Raw genomic sequence first — 25,991 nt, 5'->3', positions numbered from 1 at the left:
CAGGATCTGAGCAGCGCAGCTCCCACAGAGGATCAGCTGGTCCCATGTAGCATCTCTGTTTCTGAACCATGGTCCGGTCTGGACTCCATATCGCTGACTGTGAGCACGGCTGGACGCGACTGCTCCTTCAACCTGACGTCTGTGGATGCTGCGACAGACAGCGCTGAATGTAGGAGGCGAAGCAGAGGAGATGAAGACATAGACACTAATGAGATCGGAGGAAAGGAGCAAGGGAAGGAGAAGCAGGAGGAGGTGGTGGAGGAGAACTATCTGGGAACCAACCAGCTAGGAGGAGAGGATGGAGGGAGCAAGGATGGAGGGAGCAAGGATGTAGGAGGCGACTTCTTCACCTGCGTGCTGGATCACCTGGAGCCAGGAACCGCCTACCAGCTGCAGCTTCATTCTCAGAGCGACGGGGAGACGGCCAACCTCACCCTGCACACCCGTAAGTCCTGATCCAGTCTGTCCTAAACATCCAGCGGCTTAAATAAAGACTAACAGGACTAGTAGAAGTTGTCTTATGTTCTAAAGCTTCCTTTCTGCTCACAAAGCTCATTATTGATAAAAGAGTTTCTATATTTTTCTTCATGATTGGATCCAAACTAACAATCAGTTGATCTACTAACAAGTATCCAGAGTCTGATATATCTTATGTCTACACGTTAGTTTGATTAGAAACGGATCCAAAGACTAATAACAACGATCATGTTTTCAGTCTCTTGAGAGTAGTTCTGTGTAATAATAATAATAATGAACTTTATTTATAGAGCTCCTACAAGCAAAACAGTGCTTTACAGAGAAAAACAGCAAATAAACATTAACAAAAAATGTAGTGAAATGAAGTTAAAATGACACTAATAAATATGTCTTCACATCTCTTCTAGCTTCAGGTAGATTATTCCATCATTTCGGAGCATAATTAAAGAATTGTCAGGCAGAAGCTACATTTATGAGTTATTTGAGGTATTTACATCTTACTAAGTTAAGTTAAGAGGTTGTGATGTAATACTACCAGGGTTGGGAGGGTTACTATAATAATGTATTAAGATACAGTTACTACAGTAGTTACCTGTTAAATGTAGTCAGTAACGTAATCCAAGTACCATAATATTAATGTAATGTATGTTGATTACTTTCCGTTACTTTAGGATTACTGCAACACCAAATACAATAATCAATCAATCAATCTTTATTTATATAGCGCCAAATCACAACAAAAGTCATCTCAAGGCTCTTTACACATACAACATGTAATTGACAAAGACGAGCGCAAGTACAGTTATGGAGGAGATGTTAATGTGTTCAGAGAGTTGGTGTTAACTAAGGGAGAAATCTTCAGTCAGACTCTGACAGCTCTGATGGAGCTCAGGTTCATCCATAAATTCTGCTTTATTACAAACAATCCCATCATATAAACCTGAGTCTGTGTAACAGCTGATCTGGTGTTAATGAAGTTACCTGTATGATGCTGCAGCCGGCTGTGTGTAATCTAACCCTCTCAGCTGTGTTAACCTAACCCTCTCAGCTGTGTTAACCTAACCCTAACCCTCTCAGCTGTGTTAACCTAACCTTAACCCTCTCAGCTGTGTTAACCTAACCTAACCCTCTCAGCTGTGTTAACCTAACCTTAACCCTCTCAGCTGTGTTAACCTAACCTTAACCCTCTCAGCTGTGTGTAACCTTAACCCTCTCAGCTGTGTGTAACCTTAACCCTCTCAGCTGTGTTAACCTAACCTTAACCCTCTCAGCTGTGTTAACCTAACCCTCTCAGCTGTGTTAACCTAACCTTAACCCTCTCAGCTGTGTTAACCTAACCTAACCCTCTCAGCTGTGTTAACCTAACCTTAACCCTCTCAGCTGTGTTAACCTAACCTAACCCTCTCAGCTGTGTTAACCTAACCTAACCCTCTCAGCTGTGTTAACCTAACCTAACCCTCTCAGCTGTGTTAACCTAACCCTCTCAGCTGTGTTAACCTAACCTAACCCTCTCAGCTGTGTTAACCTAACCTAACCCTCTCAGCTGTGTTAACCTAACTTTAACCCTCTCAGCTGTGTTAACCTAACCTAACCCTCTCAGCTGTGTTAACCTAACCCTCTCAGCTGTGTTAACCTAACCTAACCCTCTCAGCTGTGTTAACCTAACCTAACCCTCTCAGCTGTGTTAACCTAACCTTAACCCTCTCAGCTGTGTTAACCTAACCTAACCCTCTCAGCTGTGTTAACCTAACCTTAACCCTCTCAGCTGTGTTACTCTCAGCTGTGTTAACCTAACCTTAACCCTCTCAGCTGTGTGTAACCTTAACCCTCTCAGCTGTGTGTAACCTTAACCCTCTCAGCTGTGTTAACCTAACCTTAACCCTCTCAGCTGTGTTAACCTAACCCTCTCAGCTGTGTTAACCTAACCTTAACCCTCTCAGCTGTGTTAACCTAACCTAACCCTCTCAGCTGTGTTAACCTAACCTTAACCCTCTCAGCTGTGTTAACCTAACCTAACCCTCTCAGCTGTGTTAACCTAACCCTAACCCTCTCAGCTGTGTTAACCTAACTTTAACCCTCTCAGCTGTGTTAACCTAACCCTCTCAGCTGTGTTAACCTAACCTAACCCTCTCAGCTGTGTTAACCTAACCTTAACCCTCTCAGCTGTGTTAACCTAACCTTAACCCTCTCAGCTGTGTTAACCTTAACCCTCTCAGCTGTGTTAACCTAACCTTAACCCTCTCAGCTGTGTTAACCTAACCTTAACCCTCTCAGCTGCAGATCAGAGCAGATTAGGTAAAAATCAAACGGAGCAGATAGCGACTAAAATACTGCACAATTCACAGTGTTGTAACTTTCTCAGGTAAAACCTCTGATGAAACATCACCTGACCTGCTGGATGTGTGAAGTCTGAGTTTCTTTGACTCATTCAGTATTGAAAGTGTTGACCAGTGACTCAGTGTCAGGTCACATATTAGATATTAGTCATATCAATGGAGAGCAGTAATGAGCACTACTAGCTGTCATCAAGCTGTTATATCTATTATTTAATATGTAAGAGTCTTTGGGAGTAACACAGTGTGTAACAAACATTCCTGCCAACTAGTAAGTTCAATGTGTGTGTGTGTGTGTGTGTGTGTGTGTGTGTGTGTGTGTGTGTGTGTGTGTGTGTGTGTGTGTGTGTGTGTGTGTGTGTGTGTGTGTGTGTGTGTACGTGCACCGCTGTGTGTCATCCTCTACTCAGACCATCTTAGATCAGAGAGATCATTTCCACTCTCACTTTTGCTCTGATCACGTTTGGGACTTTTACAGTGTATGATAGTATAAAGTTATTTATTTATTTATTTTTGTTTAACTTTCAGTTCAGTTCAGAGCTTTATTGGTTTGCAGTGACAGCACAAAAAACAACCAACACAACAACCATGAATAAATAAATAAATAAACAAACAGTAACATAACAAACATCATCTCAGCATACAGCTCAACCAAACATGATGAGAACAATCACTGTCGGAATAAGAATAGAAATGTCAGAAAAGTCACGAGCAACGTGATTAAAGGTTTTAAAGGTTAACTGCATCGATTACACCTGGAACATTTCTACCTATTAGTTCGTGCTCGAGGCCTAAATATCAGTGGTTGATCAGAGCTGGACAAGATTGCCCCGTGCTTTCTGTAAAACAAGCCTGTCAAAGATCTCAGAGAGAGAAAAGAGAGAGAGAGAGAGATATGATTATCTTTCTGGCTTCTTTCACAATTTTGAACAGACGATTTTTGTTTTTTACTGACAAGTTTCTATAAAACGAATTTAAGCAAAACGTTTTCTAAGTATTTCTTTCCTCTTAAGTTTTCATGCAGTATGTCTCACTATAGGAAAGCATCCCAACAAACCCTTCATGAGCTTTATTGGCTCCTTCTGCTCATTTCTCTTTTGTTAGTTATTGTTTTCTTTTCTTAATCTTGAAAATAAATCTGCATGTTTTACTTTACTTTTCTCTTGAGGTGCAATAAATAAACATAAGTTAATAAAACTCTGAATAATGAAGCAGCAGCATGTCACACACACACACACACACACACACACACACACACACACACACACACACACACACACACACACACACACACACACACACACACACACACACACACACACACACACACACACACACACACACACACACAGTGGAGCAGTATGAACAGGAGGAAGTGTTTGAGACACATTTGTGATGTCTGTGTCTACCTGAAGAGTTACAACAGGTACAAATAAATGATGTGAGCCATGAAAGTCAGAGTGTCTGGAAAGATAAGAACACACACACACACACACACACACACACACACACACACACACACACACACACACACACACACACACACACACACACACACACACACACACACAGCAGTAGAAGTGTTTGGCATTGCTGAGAAGGTTACTGTCGGGACTTGATTGGGTGCAGTAACACCCTGTTTCCCCAAACACGCACTAACACACACACACACACACACACACACACACACACCCTCACGCCCTTTCCACTGCTTCCCACAGAACAAAGAAACAATGGAGGCAGGAAATGGCTGAACCCTGAGCTCTGCCCACCATGGAAATACACACTGAGAGTCCAACTTCTGTTCTGGACGCCCGCCAGCGCTGAGACACAAAACACACACACACACACACACACACACACACACACACACACACACACCACACACACACACACACACACACACACACACACACACACACACACACACACACACACACACACACACACACACACACACACACTTTTACTGCTCTATCACTCTCTCTCAGCAGGGCACTGGTTCCTGTAGCTAATCACAGAGCAGCAGAGAGGGGAAGCTACATGACATTAGCTCACACACACACACACACACACACACACACACACACACACACACACACACACACACACACAGACTCAACATGACAAGGAGTTCGTGTCGTGTTCCTTTACTTCAAAAGAGGTCAAAACAGATGGAAACAATAGAGAGAGAAGAATATCAGACTCATTTATAACAGGGTGTTAACTTCTGGCTATTTAACCTCAGATGTCTCCAACCTTTAACAGAAGCCTCTTTAGTTCTTACAGGTACAGGTGTGCAAAATACTGACCTCAGATCTGTCCTTTTAACATATTCCAGTGTTATCCTAAGCAACAAGCCAACTTCCTCCTCTCCCTCATCAAATATCTGTCATTTCTACTCAGGAAGCTTCTTACATTCAGACATCAATCTGCACTTTATATAAACTGGAAGAAGAAGTAGTTGAAGTAGCTTCCTCCAACATAAATGGGAGCCGTCCACTGAAAGGAAGTTACAAGAGACAGAATTCACATGTGATATAATGAGAGTTTATTGAATCTTGGGGTTGAAATTCACATGTTACAGCAGCACAAGAAACTGCAGGAAACAGAGAGAAAAGAATAGTTAAAAATAAATAAAACAGAATAAAAAGGAAGGATGATGAAGGAAATGACATTTAAGGTTTAGGAACTAAAAGTAAAGTGAGAGCCTTCAATACTGATGCCATGAATAGTTTTTATTGATCAGTTAATTTGATGTAAAGATCAATAAACAGCAGAAATCAGAAGTAAACCTCTCTATCAGGTTTTACTCAGCAGGTCGTGTTATCGCCACAGTTCTTCTTCTTCTTCTTCTTCTTCTTCTTCTTCTGTGGTTTTTGGGCGTCTCAGCTGTTTTCTGTGTCTTCATGTTAATCCAGACTGACTCCATGATGTAGAGACCAGAACCAGAACCATCAGCTGCAGGACTCCTCGTTCTTCTTGTAGATGAAGATCGTTCTTTATGACTCTTATAGAGAAGAATGTAAACATCTAAAGTATCTGTAGATGATTTTGTAAATATACTGTATAGTACATGTCCACACTCTCTCTCTCTCTCTCTCTCTCTCTCTCTCTCTCTCTCTCTCTCTCTCTCTCTCTCTCCCTCTCTCTCTATCCCTTCCTCTTTCTCTCTCTCTCTCTCTCTCTCTCTGTCTCTCTCTCTCTCTCTCTCTCTCTCTCTCTCTCTCTCTCTGTCTCTCTCTGTCTCTCTCTCTCTCTCTGTCTCTCTCTCTCTCTCTCTCTCTCTCTCTCTCTCTCTCTCTCTCTCTCTCTCTCTCTCTCTCTCCTCCTCTCTCTCTATCCCTTCCTCTTTCTCTCTCTCTCTCTCTCTCTCTCTCTCTCTCTGTCTCTCTCTGTCTCTCTCTCTCTCTCTCTCTCTCTCTCTCTCTCTCTCTCTCTCCCTCTCTCTATCCCTTCCTCTTTCTCTCTCTCTCTCTCTCTCTCTCTCTCTCTCTCTCTCTCTGTCTCTCTCTCCATTGAGGGACCAAACAGTGATGGTAGAGAAGGATTTTATTTTATTTTTTTACTGCTGTCAGATGTAAAAAAAATAGGTCAAGTTTGACTCTGAACAGTATGTAAAGGTTAAAAAGGATTAAAGGAGAAACCCTGTTGTGTGTCTTCCTCAGAGTCAGATGTTTGAGCACAAAGAGTGTGTCACTGCTCCTTTAAAAGAGATTTATCTGTGTTGAGTTCAGGCAGCAGGAAAAAGGATCCATCGCCCCGATCTGTGGCCTTGTCATCAAAGTCTGAGCACTGTGGGGGAGTCCTGTACACACACACCACACACACACACACACACACACACACACACACACACACACACACACACACACACACACACACACACACACACACACACACACACACACACTGAAAAACACTCCTGCTCCCAAGTTTCCCACAATGTCTCTCTCTCTCTCTCTCTCTCTCTCTCTCTCTCTCTCCCCCCCCCCTCTCTCAGCGGTCTAACCGGGTCATGAGTGTGTTTGTGTCTCTGTGTCTCCAGCGGTGCTTCAAGCTCAGGTTTAAACAATATAATCAGACTGTGACATCTACCAAACAAACACTGTCTGGTCTGCAGCCATGTTAACTCTGATGTTTCTGCCGCCATCATCATCATGCAGCTTCCTCTCATCTTTACGGAGCTTTATAGTTGAGTTTCAGCTCATTGTTTAGCTGCTACTTTACTGTTCTGGTTCACTCAGCGATCTCATAGCATTGTTTCTACTGTCCTCTACCTGCTACACACACAGTTATCTGTAGACTAGCTGCTGATCATAGTGGAGCATTTAGATGTTCCCTCAGGAGTTAATAGAGAGTAGAAACAGAATATTAGACTTTACATTCAGCAGGTTGGACAGAAACACGATGAACTAATGAATGATGATGTTGATCAGTAACTGCTGGATGTTGGAAATAAGCCTCTTAAACATATATAACTTAAAAGATGATGATGTCAGAGTTGAATTCTGACTCAGTGTGTCAAATTTTTTGTTGATGAAATTCAGTAAAGATTGATCAGAGTTTGTTTTTAATGTTTTTGTCCTTTCAGCCACATTGGAAACATCTCTGTGGTTTTAACCCATCAGCTCTGTCGGCCTCATGCTTTGCTCTGTAGTAGTTCAATAACAGACTGACAGTGTTTCTGTGTGTTTTCTATCAGGACCGTCAGCGCCGAGCGGCCTGGCGGTGACCTCCAGGACCTGCAGCAGCCTGGGTCTTTCCTGGCAGGCCGGCCCCGGCAGGACGCAGCGCTTCAGGCTGCAGCTGTGGGAACGTCCTCACAGTCCGGATCAATCAGGTACTCGCTCATGTTTGTACCCCAACAGGAACCAGCCACAAAAAACCTGATTCAGTCGAGACTAAACAGACAAAACATCCATAAGACTCCAGAACCTATAATACCAAGACAAGTGTGAGATAATAAAAAGGGAAACTTCTTTTAGCCCTTAGTGTCTGTAGGCTACAACCCCAATAACTTCTACCAACAGTACATCTCAAGTCTCTTAAATTCATCCACATCTCCATCATTTGCATCTTTTCCTTCCCACCAAGGATGTGCAGAGAGATGCAAAGAAACAAAGGAGAGAGGAAACAAGGACATATGTTTTTAGAGAAATGAGCCGTCCTTTCCTCCGAAGCATCACATGAAGCGATGTCTGTTTGTGGACACTAGAAATGATTTATTAACTTAAATGTTTCAGATCAATCTTTACACACACATTTTGTTTTGAGGACTTTCTTTTGTTTCATCTCCCTTCTTCTTCTTCTTCTCCTTCTCCTTCTTCTCCTCCTCCTCCTCCTTCTTCTTCTTCTTCTTCTTCTTCTTCTTCTTCTTCTTCTTCTTCTTCTTCTTCTTCTTCTTCTTCTTCTTCTTCTTCTCCTTCTTCTTCTTCTTCTTCTTCTTCTTCTTCTTCTTCTTCTGTGTCTGCAGGTTTGCTGATGAACGAGACGCTGGAGAGCACAGCGACACAACACACGCTCAACCACCTGACGCCTGGGCGGATGTACAACGTTACCATGGTGACGGAGGCCGGCGGTCTGCAGAACAGCAGGACGATAGAGGCTCAGACAGGTAGAAAGAGGGAGGGAGGAAGGAAGGAAGGATGGAATGATGAGAGGAGGGAAGGAAGGAAGGATGGAAGGAAGGAAGGAAATGTTAATATCTAAATCTCTCTGTCTGTAGTCCCAGCAACCGTTTCCAACCTCACCGCCGACTACAACAACAGCACAAGCCTGCGGTTGTCGTGGCAACAGCCTGAAGGTGACCTGGACGCGCTCGTCGTCACCCTCTCGTCCAACGACTCGAGGCGGCGGGGGAGGACGACCCTTCCCCCGAACGCCACCCAAGTCACGGTAGATCAGCTGACTCCAGGCTCGGCCTATCAGGTCGCTGTGATGTCACAGAGTGGCGAGCTGACCAAGCAATCAGAAATCACCTCCAGGACAGGTGAGGAGATGATGAAGATGATGGTGATGGTGATGGTGATGGTGATGGTGATGGTGGTGATGATGATGGTGGTGATGGTAGTGATGATGATGGTGATGGTGGTGATGATGATGATGGTGGTGATGGCGATGATGATGATGATGGTGGTGATGGCGATGATGATGATGATGGTGATGGTGGTGATGATGGTGATGGTGGTGATGGCGATGGTGATGATGATGATGATGCTCAGTAGTAGTGTTATTTCTTTCCTTTCCTCATCTTCCCTCTGTCTCCTCTCAGCTCCGGAGGCAGCGTCTCTCCTCTCCCTCTCCCATTCCTCCTCCCTCGGTGGTCTCCTCCTCTCTTGGTCGTCCCCCGCTGGGAACTGGGAGAGCTACAGGCTGCTTCTGTTTGACGGCTCCCAGCAGTTAGTCAGCACCACTCTGGACCGAGAGGCTGTGAACTTTAGCTTTCCTGAGACGAGTCTAACGCCTGGGAGGCTTTACAGAGCCGTGCTGACAGTAGAGAGCGGAGGACTGATAGCTGAGAGCAGCTGTGAGGGATCAACAGGTACAAATACATGACAGTATATGATAATAATACTACTATATTTTTAAAAGAGAAGAAAATTTAAAAAAAGATGAGTAAAAGGGCAAGAAAAGGAATTCAAACATAGGAAACATGATTAAAGACATATACAGTAAACAGTATAGTAAAAAAAAAACTACTGCAGGAAGAAGTGATAAAAGCTGCAGAAAAATATAGAAGAAATGTAACAGAAAATATGTCGTATATCACTATGCAGACACTTATTTATATATCTATACATTTTGGTATAACAGAAAATGCCTATTACTGCAAAACATAGGTATATATTTTAAAATACAAATAAATTACAGAAAACACACGATGAAAACTATGATACCAAAATATACAGTATGACAGAAAAATAGCAAAAATACAATATGAGACAAAAAATAAAATAGAATAAATAAAATAAATAAAATAAATAAAATAAATAAAATAAATAAAATAAATAATAAATAATAAATAAATAAATAAATAAATAAATAAATAAAATATATATATGTACTACCTCTGATATACAAAACAGAGATTACAGAAACATAACAAAGGAAATATGACAAAAAACTAAACAAAAACAAAAACATATACTGTATATACATATATTTCTTAATAGTTATAGATAGTTGCAGAAATTTGACAACATTAATTTAACAGAAACACATGACAGAGTTTATTTTATGTGACTAAATATGACTAATATTATGGCAGAAATGACTTAAATACATATAACAGCAGAAATATAGAAGATAATAAAATATATATTACTGTAGAAATATATGACTTCTGCAATAAAATATAACAGTAGACATACAAATATATCACGTGCTAATACACATGACAGAAAATACAAAAATATAACAAAATATGCCAGAATATATAAGTGCATAAAATCAAATAAAATATGTATAACTGCATAAAGAGTCATATAAACGTTCTCTCTGCAGCTCCGGCTCCGGTGTCGGACCTTCACATTCGACACTCAGACGAGACTTCGCTGAGCGCCATGTGGAACCACGCTCCCTCTGGGTCACGTGACAGCTACTTCCTGACAATTCGCCATGGTAACCATTCTTCAGACCACCTTAATTGGACTTAAATATTACTTCTATACTGTAATTCTCTGATATCTTATTTTTAAATTGTTATTATAATGACTGCCTCTTGTATCCGACAGGTAACGTCACCGTGGATACCAGGGAGGTGGAGGCCCACATGAGGGAGTGCACGTTCAACGTTCTCACACCTGGGAGACAGTACACCATCACCGTGACGACCAGGAGCGGGAAACTGAACACCTCTGTGTCATTGGAGGGAAGGACAGGTGAGGTCTTTATTGATTCATTTAGCAAGCCAATAAGTTACAGAAATATATCTAAAAATAAGAAATAATGAAGTAATATTGTACATTTTCACACTCAGCAGTGCACTTAATACAACGTTATATACAACTGAACTTTAAAAACAGAGCATGCATGCAAAGAGAGCGTGCATTTTGTATTCAGACAGTGATATTAGCTGCACTGATATTAAATCAATGTCCTCACATGTATAGTAACACAGGACAGTATGTGTGTGTTTCAGTCCCGATGGCGTTGAGCAGCATCACTCTGAGAAGCTCCGGGGTTGACAGTCTGCAGGCGTCCTGGGAAAAACCAGCAGGAGACGTGGACTCGTACACGTTGACCCTGCTGCAGGACAGGTGTGTGTGTGTGTGTGTGTGTGTGTGTGTGTGTGTGTGTGTGTGTGTGTGTGTGTGTGTGTGTGTGTGTGTTTCTAAATCAGGGTTTCTTAAGGAAGATTTTAGAAGCTCTGTCCTCCCTGTTTTATTTTCTAGAGTCAGATAAACACAAACAGAGGATAGTTTCATCTCAGTGCGTCCAGAGCCTAGCTTAGCACAAAGACTGGAAGCAGGGGGAAACTGCTAGCCTACAGCTTTGAGGAAAAAGTGCCAGTTGTAAAAAAGACAAGATAAGATAAAGATGTTTAAGATAAGTTCGATTTAGTACCTTTTTCTCGAGCTTGACACAATCTTCATCAGCAGATTAAGTTTGCCAGCTATCATAGAAATGGAAATATTGAAATAAATGTATTAATGTGAGGACTTTATGATTTGAGATTAATAGTGGTGAAAGCTGGCCGACTCCATGTGTTTAGGAAGACTGTGAGATACGATTGAAAGCACCAGAATAGCTGCTAAGAGGTCCTCTTTAAAAACTCCAAAGTTGTTCTTACAAACAAAGACCCCCGACTTTAATTGGTCAAACCACCAACTTGTTTTCCCGAGTTTTAACAGTGCTACCTTTTATCATGAAGCTGTTTTATCAGAGACTCACAGATCACAGATGCATTTCAAAGGTTCTAGATGTAAGATTTTGAAACTATTTTTTACTGCTGATAAGTGATCAGGTTGTAGCATAATTTAAAAACTGAGATCTGCTTCTACAACATATAATTGGTACCCACCACATCAAAAACTGTGCTAACTCATCTATGTAGAAACAGCCTGCAGGTATCAGCGCTCCAGTTCTGCTGCCCATCAGTTCGGCTGGTTGCTATAGCTACCAAAACAAACCAGCTGTTACAGTTTCTGGCTACAGTAGTTTGGTTTTTTGGGTGGTTGAGATGGATAACCGCCGCCACACATTTTACTCACTGCAGTTCACTTAATGGCCACCGGTGTCACTAATGAGAAGGAATTTGTGATTCTTAAACAGAGAGCCTTTAAAGTTTATTCTTGCGTTCTTTTTAAGGTCTTAAGTTTTTATTTATTTGTTTATTGACACGAGCGTGGACACTAAACGTTCCTCGTGTTTCACAGTGCCGTGGTTCAGAACTACAGCGTTCCAGCTGGTTCTTCTTCTCTGCTGATGGACGGTTTGACACCCGGCGCCCTCTACAGGCTGCAGGCCGCCACTGTCAGCGGAGGAGTTCAGTCTCAACCAACCAGCCTGCAGGGACGCACAGGTGAGTCGCTCCAACTTATAATCATATTTAAACTTCTCTCTGAGATGATTGGGATTCTTTGGGGGGTAACACAGTGCTCAATATTAGATTATAGACTTGAATAAATGGTGTAAAATATATTAAGTTACAAATAATTCGAAATAAACCCGGTGGTATGAAATAAAACTGTTTAAAAGCTTCCCTTTCACCAGATTCACAACAATTAAAGCCCTTCTTATCCTCCTTTAACAGACTTCATTGTTTAATTGATGAAAAGATTAAAAACAGAATTTCTCACAATGACAGTATTATTATAAGTATTAGTAGTGGAAGTTTGTTTTCGCCACTCGAGACTTGAACTGCGATTGTTTTTATTGTTTAAGACTTCAGAAAAAAATGTGAAGAGTTCCCAACATACAAACACACACTGTTATATAAGACTGTTTGACTGCCGGTCATTCAGGCTCGGACTGATATTCCCATGCAACACTGGTGTTATTTCCCCTCAAACACATTCAGCTGCTGTTAACCGGAAAAAACTCTCTGACCCCGTTCAAACGAGCCAAAAAGTCCTCCAACAAAACAAGAATGCTACAAAAGTTAATATTGAGTTTATTGTGAATAAATAGTTTATTTTTATTAGCATTGTCATTTTGATTATGGCTCCTCTTCCTGTCACCAACATTCCTCCATTATCATCTTTGGCAGCGCTGTAGAAATGATTTTAACCCCTTACTTACTGTCTGGGTCAAAAATGTTCTACTTTTGTATAGATGCTATAAATGTTTGTCCATTGAGGCTGTTCTGGGTCAGATTATCTCCGTATCTATTGCCATGTGTTTTAGTGAAATGAATAGTTAATAGTTTTAATAAGATAATAGTTATGAGGATTTGCACAAAATGTTGAATATTTCAACCCTTACATACGATTTGGGGTCAAATTGAACCCATTTTTTACATTTGTCAGCTGTAAAATCACCCCAAATATTCTTTTACTCTGGGATTTGATGACTTAAAGTGATCTAAAGTGGCCCAAAATGCACAAAAATGAAAATATTGTAACCCTTACATAATGTCCAGGGTCTAATTTAACCCATTTTTTTCTTTTTAGAGCTGTAAAAACATCTTAAATTTTCTTTTATTCTGAAATTTGATGACTTAAAGTGGCCCAAAATCCACAAAAATGAAAATATTTTAAAATGTTATACTGGGTCAGATTATCTCTGTATCTATTGACATGTGTTTTAGTGAAATGAATAGTTAATAGTTTTAATAAGATAGTAGTTATGAGGGTTTCTTTTTATGATGTAGCAGTGAAGACTGATGGCTCTAATGGTTATACAATAAACCCCACAGCTCCATAAAGCTCTGCTCATTTTACCTTTACATTAAATAACATTTAACCACCAAAAAGAGACATAAAAGTGACTAAAAAAAGACTTAAATTGACTAAAGAAACCTAAAAACTACCAAAAAAAGATGAAAAAATGACTAAAAACAACCTACAGTTAGTTTGAGTGACAGCTGCCATCTAGTTACCATGGTAACTATGAGATGGAGTGACTAAAGAGACTCAAAACTACCAATAAAATATCATTTCCATCATTACTGCTATGTTATATTTTCATGTCTGAGGTAAAATAGGACATGATATTGTGTGATAGGAGATGTTTAGTGGTGTAAAAGCTAAAAAATACACTCTCTCTGCTCTCTGAAACATGAATCAAGGTTTAATCACATTTATTGATCAGTCAGATCCACTATCGATGCTTTCTAAACACATCTGGGGTTCAATGTTTGGTAGAGACACTTTTTATGAGGAGAACAAACTGTGAGGGTTAATATGTGATTTTGTGACAACCTAAACTGCTGGAAATTTGATTGATTTATTGATTGATTGATTGATTGATTGATTGATGGATGTATTGACAAACCCAGACCGATGTGGAGTTCCAGTGTTTGAGCTCAAATGTCCTAAATACAAGTGGAGAAAAGATAAGGGATAAGAGTTATTAATATTTAAAGGTTGAGTCGAGTGTAAGGTCTCCACTGTGTGTGTGTGTGTGTGTGTGTGTGTGTGTGTGTGTGTGTGTGTGTGTGTGTGTGCGCGTGTGCGTGTGTGCGTGTGTGTGTGTGTGTGTTGTGATAACATCAGAGAGTTTTTAGAACAATGGAAGAAATGCCAAAAAGGAGCGCTGGAATGTTCCACACACACAAAGACACTCCCAATGCCCTGCTCAAAGGCTTCCTGCACACACAGACACACACACACAGAGACACACACACACACACACACACACACACACACACACACACACACACACACACACACACACACAGACAATTTCCTGCTCTGAGCACCTATTGTGTTCCCACATAAAATCCCGGTTATTTTCAGGATAGACTGTGTGTGTGTGTGTGTGTGTGTGTGTGTGTGTGTGTGTCTCTGTGTGTGTGTGTGTGTGTGTGTGTGTGTGTGTGTGTGTGTGTGTGTGTGTCTGGGTTCTGCCAACCAATCAGCACTCAGTTTGGCAAAAACAAAAACAAATCCCGCCCCCATCCCCGTCTGATAACCTTTCATGACTGGCGCCATCTAGCAGCAGAAGTATGAACTTCATATTTAGCTGTTGAGTCTCTTCCAGAAATATTTCACCATGTAGTTTATAATCAGACCTTCCCTGATATGATTCTCATCTGTGACCTTTTGTTGCAGCCAGTTCAACAACAACTACTCAGGCAGTGCAGATGTGGGTGGAGGTTGTTCCTACAGCTCCTCAGCACTGTCAGCAGAGACTCAAACCACACTAACGTTTATCAATCAATCAATCAAAGCACTGAAGGATTTGATCACATCTCTCATATTTAAACACAACCAAAATATTCCACTTTACTTTCTATAAAAGTCTCTGAGGAAACTTTGTTATTTTCACTATAGTGTAAAAGTAGTTTTGAACAATGTATTAACAGTGTTGTTAAGACGGTTAAATCAAACTACACAAATACTGACTTTGTATAAGTAGGGTGGATCAGGGTAATGTGGGACAGTTTTTTTGCATTTCTGATTTGATTTTCTGATTATACTCAAAAGGAAAATGGCATATTCAATCAATCAATCAATCAATCTTTATTTGTATAGCGCCAAATCACAACAAAAGTCATCTCAAGGCTCTTTCCACATAGAGCAGGTCTATACCGAACTCTTCAGGTTTAATTTTAAAGAGACCCAACATTCCCACATGAGCAGCACTTGGTGACAGTGGAGAGAAAAAACTCCCTTTAAACAGGAAGAAACCTCAGAACCAGAACCAGGCTCAAAGTGGGAGAACATCTGCCTCGACCGGTTGGAGGAGAGAGAGAGAGAGGAAGGAGAGAGGACATTGAACATTGAAGCTAGTAGGTCCCGGGCAGGAATCTGTCATCCGGACGTCTACATATTCAATTTCACTAGTTTTTAAGCTTAGAAATACTTTGATTTGTACAAAGCAGCCTTATGTGCCAAAACATTTTGAAATGTGCGTACCCATATCTGGTCGATTAATTTAGTAGGCCTACAGTTTATTTGCTTTCTTCGTCAGATAGATTAAAAAACTAGTGCTGAGTATGTTCACATGTAAAATTAAACAATATAACTTACACAGTACGCATATACTAGTTAGCTTCAAAAAAAGCTTAGTTGTCCCAAATGAGTCAATGTCCCACATTACCTTAATCCACTTTATGTCATTTTAAAACTCTTTTTACTAACTTAAATAACCACTGTCATGTTTTACTTACAGTCCCAGCGTCGGCCTCCGAGGTAACGGTTGCTAACGGCGGCAGGTCGGATGCTCTGCAGGTGTCATGGCGTCCTGCAGGGGGCGTGGTCGACAGCTACCAGGTGCGTCTTCAGGACGGGAGTCGACCCGTGCACACACTGGTGGTGTCCCACTCCTCCCTGCCCGAGTGCTCCTTCAGCTCGCTGGTTGCCGGGCATCTGTACACAGTCGCCATAGTGACGAGGAGCGCTGACATGGAGAACACCATCACAGTTCAAGCACGGACGCGTAAGTAATGAGATAGATTTGTTTGGTACTTGTACTTTACTGTAGTACAGTTTGAGGTATTTGTACTTTACTGTAGTACAGTTTGAGGTACTTGTACTTTACTGTAGTACAGTTTGAAGTACTTGTACTTTACTGTAGTACAGTTTGAGGTACTTGTACTTTACTGTAGTACAGTTTGAGGTACTTGTACTTTACTGTAGTACAGTTTGAAGTACTTGTACTTTACTGTAGTACAGTTTGAGGTACTTGTACTTTACTGTAGTACAGTTTGAAGTACTTGTACTTTACTGTAGTACAGTTTGAGGTACTTGTACTTTACTGTAGTACAGTTTGAGGTACTTGTACTTTACTGTAGTACAGTCTGAGGTACGTGTACTTTACTGTAGTACTGTTAGAGGTACTTGTACTTTAGTGCAGTACAGTTTGAGGTACTTGTACTTTACTGTAGTACAGTTTGAGGTACTTGTACCTCAAACTTTCTACATCTCAGAGGGAAATATTGTACTTTCTACTCCACTACATTTATTTGACAGCTTTAGTTACTTTTCAGATGCAGATTTGACACAATGGATAATATAACAAGCTTTTATAATACAACACATTGTTAAAGATGAAACCAAAAAGCGTTTTGTGTGTTTTAATATTATTTTATACATAATTGTTTTGCAGAACCTGCTACTGTGCAAAACCCAACAGCGGTTCACTCTGCAAGAGACGGCTTCCTCAAGGTGTGTGTGATTCAAGACTGACTTTTTAAAAATTAGTTTATACAACATATTCGTGATGTCATGTTTGATGCAGAAGCTGAAGATGTTTGAGTATCTACTTCTCCATCAGGACTTGTATCATTTACAAACACAGACTCATTTTCTGCAGAATCACATATTTGAGCTTTACGGTTTACTGGTAGGAGTGCAACCAATGACTATTTTCACTGTCTATTAATCAGTTGTTTATTTTGTGAATGAATTGATTAGTTCTTTTGTCTATAAAAATGTTTCACAAAGCCCAACATGACGTCCAAAACACGAATATATTCAGTTTAACATCATAGAGGATGAAAGATATCAGAAAATATTGACATTTAAAAAGCTGGAATCAGAGAATTTGGTATTATAAATATTAGCAGCGGTGGTATTAATAGTATTGTGTTGTATGTTCAGGTGTACTGGCGTCATGCAGCTGGAGATCTGGACCGTTATGTGGTTCTGATCCGTTACAACCACAGCGTACTGCAGAACAAGAGCGTCTCTGCCGGGTACAACGAGTGCGCCTTCTCGTCCCTGACGCCTGGGAGACTCTACACCGTCACCGTGGAAACATGGAGCGGCGACTACGTCAGCAGCGTTTCCACCGACGGACGCACATGTGAGTCAGAAACCAGAGAAACCAGAGCAGTGAAATTAATGTTTGTTTGTGTTTTGCATCTGTTTTTTGTTTTGTTTGGGGTTTTTTTTTAATTGATGATTTTGACTCAAAGTCGTGTTTTCCTTCAGTTCCAGCAGCTGTGGGCAATCTGTCGCTAGGCAACGTAGGAACAGGTGATCTGACTGTGACCTGGAGTCCTGCCCCTGGAGATGTGGACCACTATGAGGTGTGTTTTTTAAATGTTAAATGATGGAAACATGATACTTGAGGCATGAGGCGCCCTCCTGAACATGTGAACCAATCAACCTGTCAATCACGACGTAGCCACGCCCTAATGCATACCCTGCTTTATCGTCACATATAAAATCAGGGAGGCCAAAATGTCCCAAATGAACATCATACTGCATTGAAGAAGGCTTTAAACTAGCGATTGAGACCATAAACACATTTTGAAAACGTTTACTGAGGTTAGAAATCAAGTGAGAAGTTGGTGAATTCTCCATTGACTTGTATAGAGACGGAAGTCCTTTTGACACCAAAACGGTCGCCCCCTGGTGGCCTTTTGATAGAATGCAGTTTTAAGTGACTTACGCGTTGGCCTCATTTCAGAGGACCGGAGCTCCCCACCTGGTTTAAATTGACAATTTCCAGCAGTTTCACACATATAAACACCCTTCTGAGTCATTTCTATGATCTCTAGTTTTCTATATTAAAGTTTTTATGGATATTAGGGGCGAAAGAAATATTAAAATCTAACAGACTGTAGATTGTTATTGAATGTCCTGATTCACTCCCTGCCTATCAGAGGATGAACTCTTTACATTTGAACTTCATGACCGTCAACCTCACGACCAACTCACATTGAAGCCATGAGGTTTTAATCCTGTCTGTTAATATTCTCACCATTTGTCTCCAGGTCACTCTGCTCTTCAACGACACTCGAGTTTATCCTCCGGTCACGTTGGGCAGCGAGCTGCGACATCACCGGCTGACCTCTCTGACACCAGGACGGCTTTATAAGATTGTGGTGTCGACGTTCAGCGGTCCGAACCAGAGACCTCAGTTCATTGAGGGACGGACAGGTAACGAATGATGATTCTCCTTCTTCTTCAAGTACAATACTTGACTTTCCAAAAGCTCCAGTTGTAGTGACCCCAGATTCTCATCCACCTGTTTTCTGTCCAGTTCCCAGTGCGGTAAGAAACCTCCACCTGGCTCCCCGGAAACCTCTACCTGGCCTAACAGACTCTGTGGGGGGGCTGGTGGTCTCCTGGACACCTGGAGATGGAGACCTGGACATGTACATCGTCTCACTGTCCTCTACGGTACGACTCACTGTACATATCAGGTTTACACATGTGTTAATTATTTATTCAAATGCAGCAAAAATATAGAGATTATTTATTTATTCAGTTGGTTGTAATCTGCAAACTCACCACTAGATGGCTCTTTATCTGACATACTAGACTTTTAAATATCTAGGTAGGTAATGGACTGATATCACTTCCTGTCTCTAGGATGGAGTCGTGGTCGAGAATCGCCTCGTCCCCAAACACATCTCCTCTCTAGAGTTCCTGGATCTGACCCCAGGCCACGCCTACACCATCACTGTCCAATCACAGAGCGGGAAGCTGAACAACACCAAAAAAGTCACGGGCAGGACAGGTGAGAGACTGGCCCAGTGATTTGATTTGTTTAAACTTAAAGGAGAACTGTGTTAATATTGATTATTGTGTGTTTTTTAGCTCCGGCCAGAGTCACGGCTCTGCAGGCGGATAACGACCACACCACCCACAGCCTCACCGTCACCTGGGAGCGGCCGGTGGGCGAGTTCGATGGTTACAGCCTGCAGGTGTTGGACGAGGCCGGCGTCATTCTGGCCAATCAGTCGGTCGCCGTGGAGAGTCGCAGCGAGCGGCTGGGAGGCCTGATGTCTGGGAAGTGGTACCGCATCCGGATGGTGACGTTGAGCGGCGGCGTCCCGTCACTGGAGGCCACAGCCGAGGGACAAACACGTGAGTCAATACATGATGTTATATACTCAGAATCAGAAGGAATTCTGGCACTGGTCAATATTCACTGTAATTAAAGAAAAACTCTTGCATGAATTTTGCTGTTATATTTCTTGCATTTATCGTGACAATAAAGAAAGTGAAGTTATGGTTTAAGCTCCTCAGTTTGGAAGTTTATGGTTCCAGTTCTGACGTCCATGAAAACACTTCAAGTTCTTCTCTATGTGTTTATGGAGGCTCAGTGACTCACTACTGCCCCCTACTGTTATAGATCGTATGTTTGATGTGTTTGGTTCCACCTGGTGGTTTGTGAACACATTAATATGACATTATTTTCTGCCGGCACACCTGGAAAGTGGATGCACCTGAAAAATAAGGTGTGGTAGAAACAGGTGTTAGGGTCTTAAAAAACAAACAGATGTTAGAGGTTTTACTTTTTATACATTATAAGTTACATAGCTTTGCTTGAAAGACCTTTATATGTTTTTACATTTTTTTTTTGGTTCTGTTGGTCTTGAGTTGAAACCTGAAACTGATTAATTGTTTGTAATGTAAAGGTGAAATAACTTCAACAAGCTTTCGGTGCTGTTTCATGTTTGGATGATGTTTGTTTGAACTTATCAGCAGCTCATAACTAACTGATCTGTGACATGTGACTTAAAACCGATCTCTGTGTCTTTCTTAGGTCCCGCTGCTGTCAGCAATCTAACAGTCACTGTGTCCAACACCACATCTCTCTCCTTCTCTTGGCGTCCCTCTGACGGCCACGTCGACATCTACCACCTCTCGCTCTACAGGGTTACAGAGGCAACGGCCAATCACAGACAGGATGCTTCAGGTAGCAGGAAGGATCGTCACCAGGTGGGTGGAGTTTAAATAATCCAAGTGACTCTGATTGAACTAAATAAAAATTGCAATGATCTTTATTTATTTGTTTTTATTTTTATTTATTTGTTTATTTATTATTTTTTATTTATTTAATAATTATTATTTTTTTTATTTTTCATTTATTTATTTTAAATATTTTTTAAATTTTGTTTGATTTAATTTTTTAATTTTTTAATTTTTAAATTTTTAAATTTTTTAATTTTTTAATTTTTTGATTTTTTAATTTTTTAATTTTTTAATTTTTTAATTTTTTAATTTTTTAATTTATCTATTTTTTTAATATTTTTTTTATTTTGTTTGATTTTAATTTTTACTTTTATATATTTTATTTTTTTCATTTTTTTCATTTTTTTATTTTATATATCTTTTTTTTATTATTTTTTTATTCTGTTTGATTTAATTTTTACTTTTATTGTAATTTTTTATTTTTCTTATTTATTTATTTACTTATTTTTTCCACATTTAATTTTATTTATTTTTATCTACTGTATTTCTGTTTGATTATCATTATTATTGCTATTATAATTACCTATATGTGCAGATGTTTAAAAAAAAAAGTTGCAATGAGGCAGAAACTGTATGAAATATAGATATTTGTCATTTTTTTGTAATAATGTAGTGTGTGTGTGTGTGTGTGTGTGTGTGTGTGTGTGTGTGTGTGTGTGTGTGTGTGTGTGTGTGTGTGTGTGTGTGTTGCAGGCTGCTGGTGAGTTAGAGAGCCAGCAGAAAGTCGGTCCAGCTGCAGACGGCTGTGTGTTCTCCGGCCTGAGAGCAGGAAGTCTGTACAGGCTGCAGGTGGTGAGCTGGAGCCGGAGCATGAACAGCGACTCCTCTGTACTCGCCAGAACTGGTCAGTATGAATATCATTATTAATTATAGTCAGCAGTCATGTCACTTCTTCTTCTTCCATCTCTCCTTTTCAACATCTGTCATTTTTCATCTTCATTCTTCTCTAACTTCATCATTTTCTTTTCCTTCTTATTCTTCTTTCCTCTTTGTTATCTACTATTCATTCCCTATCACATTTTCTTATCTTTCTTTTTTTTCTTAGCTTTCCTTTTCCTCTGTTATTCCACATTTGATCTTACTCTGATGTTGTTACTGTTATTTGCCTCCTCACCATATCTCCCATGTTATTATATTACATCATCATGATCATGTTTTTTCCTTGCCTTTTCATCCCTCCCTCTGCTCTGCAGTCCCGTCTCCCGTCTCATCGCTGCAGGTTCAGAGTTCAGGACGGAGAGACAGACTGACAGTCAGCTGGCAGCACGGAGAGGGAAGATGGAGCAGCTACCAGGTAAAATATTCCTACTAATGCATTTACACTGGAAATACTCCCAGTCCCAGTATGCATTTCCTAACTAGTTAACCCTGTTCTCTCTGATATTTTCTGCCAAGTTTTAGTTGAGTTATTTTTGAGCCTCCAGTCAATGCCAGAAACCCATTAGACGCATGTAGTGGAGGTCATAACTAGGCTCAATTTAATTGAACTTTTCTGCAAAACCTAGAGGAAAATCAGGAAAGGTAAAGGAAAGGTTCTTATGTCAGACAAAACCTTTCTTCTTAAATCAACAGTCAAGAGCCCAAATGAACATGAAGTGTGTGTTTCTTGCTGTAATGATTCCTCCTGTTGTAATGTTTACAATGGAAGTGATGGAGGACTAAACCCACAGTCCTCCTTCTGTGGAAACATGGATTTAAAAGTTGATCTGAAGCTAATATGAAGCTTCAGTCGTCTGAATGAGTCAAATCTTCATCTTCTATGTTTCAACGTTACAGTGTTTTTAGTAGTAAAGTCTTTGTGTTACTATGGTTACACCACAGCTCAACAGGGAAACACTAAGAGGGAATCTGATGCTAAAAAGACTGTAAATGTGTCAGATATCTAAACCCAGACGTTTCTGTGTGTGTGTGTGTGTGTGTGTGTGTGTGTGTGTGTGTGTGTGTGTGTGTGTGTTATAAGGTGATATTATACGACGTCTCAGGAGCCACTCTCGGGGCCCAGATGTTGGGGGCGGAGCACAACAGTCACATGTTCCTTGGGCTGGTCCCTGGTAGGCGTTACCGCGCTGATGTCATCACACACAGCGGAGAGCTGACCAATAACATCTCAGCATTTGGACGCACCAGTAAGAAAACTTTTACTTTTGTTGTAATTAACAATGCTTTTGTTTTTAAAAAAAATATTAATAGATCTTTTTTTCTTCTTCTTTTTCTTCTCCTTATATATATTTTTTTCAAAACTTTATTTATACAAAGGTTTGTAAAAGTTAAAGTTTCAACAATAACAAGGAATCCTCGAGGTAACGTTACAGCAAACAACAAAAGGAAAAACAATAATAAATTCTAAATGCAAAAAACCCCTAAATAAATAAAGAAAAGGATATAAAAATAAATTAATGAAATTAATTACAATAATTCACAAATCAAATTCATTACATAAGGCTATAGTTTCCAAAGCTTTACAGTTTGTGCAGTGCTTCAGTGTGTCCAGACCAGGCGGGGAGCTCCGGTCCTCTGAAATGAGGCCAACGCGGAAGTAACTTAAAACTGCATTCTATCAAAAGGCCACCAGGGGGCGACCGTTTTGGTGTCAAAAGGACTTCCGTCTCTATACTAGTCAATGGAGAATTCACCAACTTCTCACTTGATTTCTAACCTCAGTAAACGTTTTCAAAATGTGTTTATGGTCTCAATCGCTAGTTTAAAGCCTTCTTCAATGCAGTATGATGTTCATTTGGGACATTTTGGCCTCCCTGATTTTATATGTGACGATAAAGCAGGGTATGCATTAGGGCGTGGCTACGTGGTGATTGACAGGTTGATTGGTTCACAGGTTCAGGAGGGCGCCTCATGCTCCTCCTGATGCCCATATAAGTAGAATCCCTGTTTTTATTTTTCCCAGCATGCACCTGAAATTTTCAAGATGGCGCTGCTCAGATCCGATACTATTGGCCATGAGCAGCAGTCCACAAACCAATGGGTGACGTCATGGATGTTACGTCCTTTTTATATACAGTCTATGGTCCAGATATGATTTTAAATAGGAAATGAACACAGATAGGTTGGTTTTTTGTTTTGAAAATTTGCTGGTATGTATATGGAATTTCGCTAATAAAGAAATGAGATTGATAATAAACCATTTCTTTGTAGGCATGCCCTTATCAAAAAGACCAAATAAAATACATTCAATTGTCAGTTTGAGATTAATATTTAATTTTCTGTTTAAAAAAAGGTTGAGGTCACACCAAAAGGTTTTCTTCTCCTTATAGCACCAGAGCCGCCCACTCACCTGTCCGTCAGAGAAGGCCGGGTCAATGACACCATCGAGCTGTCGTGGGCCGGTCCCGCCTCCGGAGACTACGACAGCTTCAGCCTGCAGTGGACTCCTCTCGACCAGCTGTCAATCACACAGACTCGACTGACCAGCCGCATCGTGGGCGGGATGTTTCCGGGCCGACAGTACAACTTCACTGTGATGACCGTCAGCGAGGCCGGGGCCGGACCCTCGGTCAGGAGCCAGCCAATCCAGAGGAGCGTCAGGACAAGTAGGTGGAGCTGGGATGCTGTCGAGTTTTAAGATTTTTAAGGTTTTTTTGACTTAACCCTTCTGTTGTCCTCTAGCCAAGGAAGGAAGGGAGGAAGAAGGAAAGAAAAGAGGGAGGAAGGAAGGAAGGGATGAAGAAGGAAGGAAAAGAGGAAGGATAGAAGAAAGGAAGAAGGAAGGAAAAGAGGGAGGAAGGGAGGAAGAAGGAAGGAAATGAGGGAGGAAGGAAGGAAGGAAGGGATGAAGAAGGAAGGAAAAGAGGAAGGAAGGAAGGGAGGAAGAAGGAAGGAAAGGAGGGAGGGAGGAAGGAAGGAAAGGAGAGAGGAAGGAAAGGAGAGAGGAAGGAAGGATGGAAGAAAGGAGGGAGGAAAGAAAGAGAGAAGGAGGGAAGGGACGGAGAAAGGAAAAGAGGAAGGCAGGAAGGAAGGAAGGAAAGAAGGAGGGAGGGAGGAAGGGAGGAAAGAGAGAGGAAGGAAAGAAAGAGAGAATGGGGGAGGGAAGAAGGACAGAAGGAAGGAAGGAAGGAAAGAAGGAACAGTCAAAACAGACGGGGTCAATTTGACCCGAGAGGACGACAGGAAGGATAATAGAATTTTTTTTTTTTTACATCTATGTGTGAAGCATGATTGGAGGAAATGAAGCACAAAACAAAAAGGATGAAATTAAATTTAGAGGCAAACAACTTTAATGCTGATTGCTCCAACAAATATATATTATATATATTATGCATTATATCCATGTTGCAATGTATAAATCATTAGGAGGGTCAGTCTTCCCACTTTATTGATCTTAAAATCAATCAGATAAGTCGGCACTGGAAGGTAAATATGAATCAAGAAGACTGAAACACATCAAGATAACAGTAATAACCAAATATTAAAACAGGGTGATGTGTAAATAAAATAAATAATTAAAGATAGTAACAGATTAGAAAAAAGAAATGGAGCTAAAACAAGAAAAATAACTAATTTTGCAGGTTTTTTCCCCATAAAAAGTCAGATTCATTTTACCTGGTGGCTTTTTTGAACAGCCTAATTTGTCCTGAAATTTAAAAGACAAAACTTGGCGTAAGATAAATTAAAAAATCTAATCATGTATATGTTTGGAGGTTGTAATAATCAAAGCAGAGAATAATCCTTCAATCATTGGGAAATATTATTAAACAGTTTGTAATTAATTAGATGGTATCTGATTAAATATTGAGTGTTAAACATTAAGATTAAGGAAAGAGACAAATGTGAGCTGTTGACATGAAGTTGGAAGAACAAATGCGTTTCTCCTTCTGACCACTAGATGGCAGCACAACAACAACAACACCACCACATGAAGCCCTGTCTCTCTCTCTCCTGCCTCTGAATCCATTTTTAATCACAGTCTGTGTGTTTGTGTGTTTGTGTGTTTGTGGGTTTGTGTGTTTGTGAGTCTGACCGACCGCAGGGATCAGAACTCATCGCCAGGAGGAATTAGAAATGAAGGGCTTCAGCAAACACATAAATATGTATAAAACTGACCCAGTTTCTGTTGTTCGCCTCCTCGTTTCTGTCAGCTGAGGTCGGTCAAAGAGGCGATGCAGTTTTTTACCAGAAATAGAAAGAGGCGCGCTCTCAAAGGAGGAAAGATATGTTGGTGAATACTCTATAATTTGGGAAGCAGTTGGTAGCAGATTGATGTTCGTCTCCAAAGGGAAGAGTTGGATTACATAGCAGCATATTAACACTCTGGACTGTCAGGTTTAGTCATTTAAACAATCAAAAAAAAAGAGAATTTAACCCAGTAATACAGTTGGATTTTCAAAATAAGTATATGAACCCGTCA

The 25,991-nt window shown here is 40.6% G+C and overlaps 1 protein-coding gene across 2 annotated transcripts in view; it reads left to right on the top strand.

Annotated features, from left to right (window-relative positions):
• Positions 1 to 25,991, top strand: part of ptprb (protein tyrosine phosphatase receptor type b) — a 48,711-nt gene that overhangs the window by 4,948 nt on the left and 17,772 nt on the right. For both annotated transcript variants that reach the window (XM_062443439.1, XM_062443438.1), the window contains exons 2-23: positions 4 to 445; positions 7,516 to 7,653; positions 8,287 to 8,427; positions 8,539 to 8,802; positions 9,085 to 9,354; positions 10,317 to 10,433; positions 10,547 to 10,693; positions 10,954 to 11,071; positions 12,191 to 12,336; positions 16,092 to 16,358; positions 17,028 to 17,086; positions 17,522 to 17,726; positions 17,855 to 17,952; positions 18,643 to 18,808; positions 18,912 to 19,051; positions 19,244 to 19,391; positions 19,472 to 19,741; positions 20,424 to 20,599; positions 21,326 to 21,476; positions 21,826 to 21,926; positions 22,593 to 22,758; positions 23,902 to 24,177. In XM_062443439.1, the coding sequence (XP_062299423.1) occupies positions 4 to 445; positions 7,516 to 7,653; positions 8,287 to 8,427; positions 8,539 to 8,802; positions 9,085 to 9,354; positions 10,317 to 10,433; positions 10,547 to 10,693; positions 10,954 to 11,071; positions 12,191 to 12,336; positions 16,092 to 16,358; positions 17,028 to 17,086; positions 17,522 to 17,726; positions 17,855 to 17,952; positions 18,643 to 18,808; positions 18,912 to 19,051; positions 19,244 to 19,391; positions 19,472 to 19,741; positions 20,424 to 20,599; positions 21,326 to 21,476; positions 21,826 to 21,926; positions 22,593 to 22,758; positions 23,902 to 24,177 (4,006 nt within the window). The remainder of the gene's footprint in view (positions 1 to 3; positions 446 to 7,515; positions 7,654 to 8,286; positions 8,428 to 8,538; positions 8,803 to 9,084; positions 9,355 to 10,316; positions 10,434 to 10,546; positions 10,694 to 10,953; positions 11,072 to 12,190; positions 12,337 to 16,091; positions 16,359 to 17,027; positions 17,087 to 17,521; positions 17,727 to 17,854; positions 17,953 to 18,642; positions 18,809 to 18,911; positions 19,052 to 19,243; positions 19,392 to 19,471; positions 19,742 to 20,423; positions 20,600 to 21,325; positions 21,477 to 21,825; positions 21,927 to 22,592; positions 22,759 to 23,901; positions 24,178 to 25,991) is intronic.

This window comes from Scomber scombrus, chromosome 22, assembly GCF_963691925.1.
Source record: "Scomber scombrus chromosome 22, fScoSco1.1, whole genome shotgun sequence".
Taxonomy (NCBI): domain Eukaryota; kingdom Metazoa; phylum Chordata; class Actinopteri; order Scombriformes; family Scombridae; genus Scomber; species Scomber scombrus.
The sequence above is the reverse complement of the archived record's forward strand: the minus strand, read 5'-3'. Positions and strand labels throughout refer to the sequence as shown.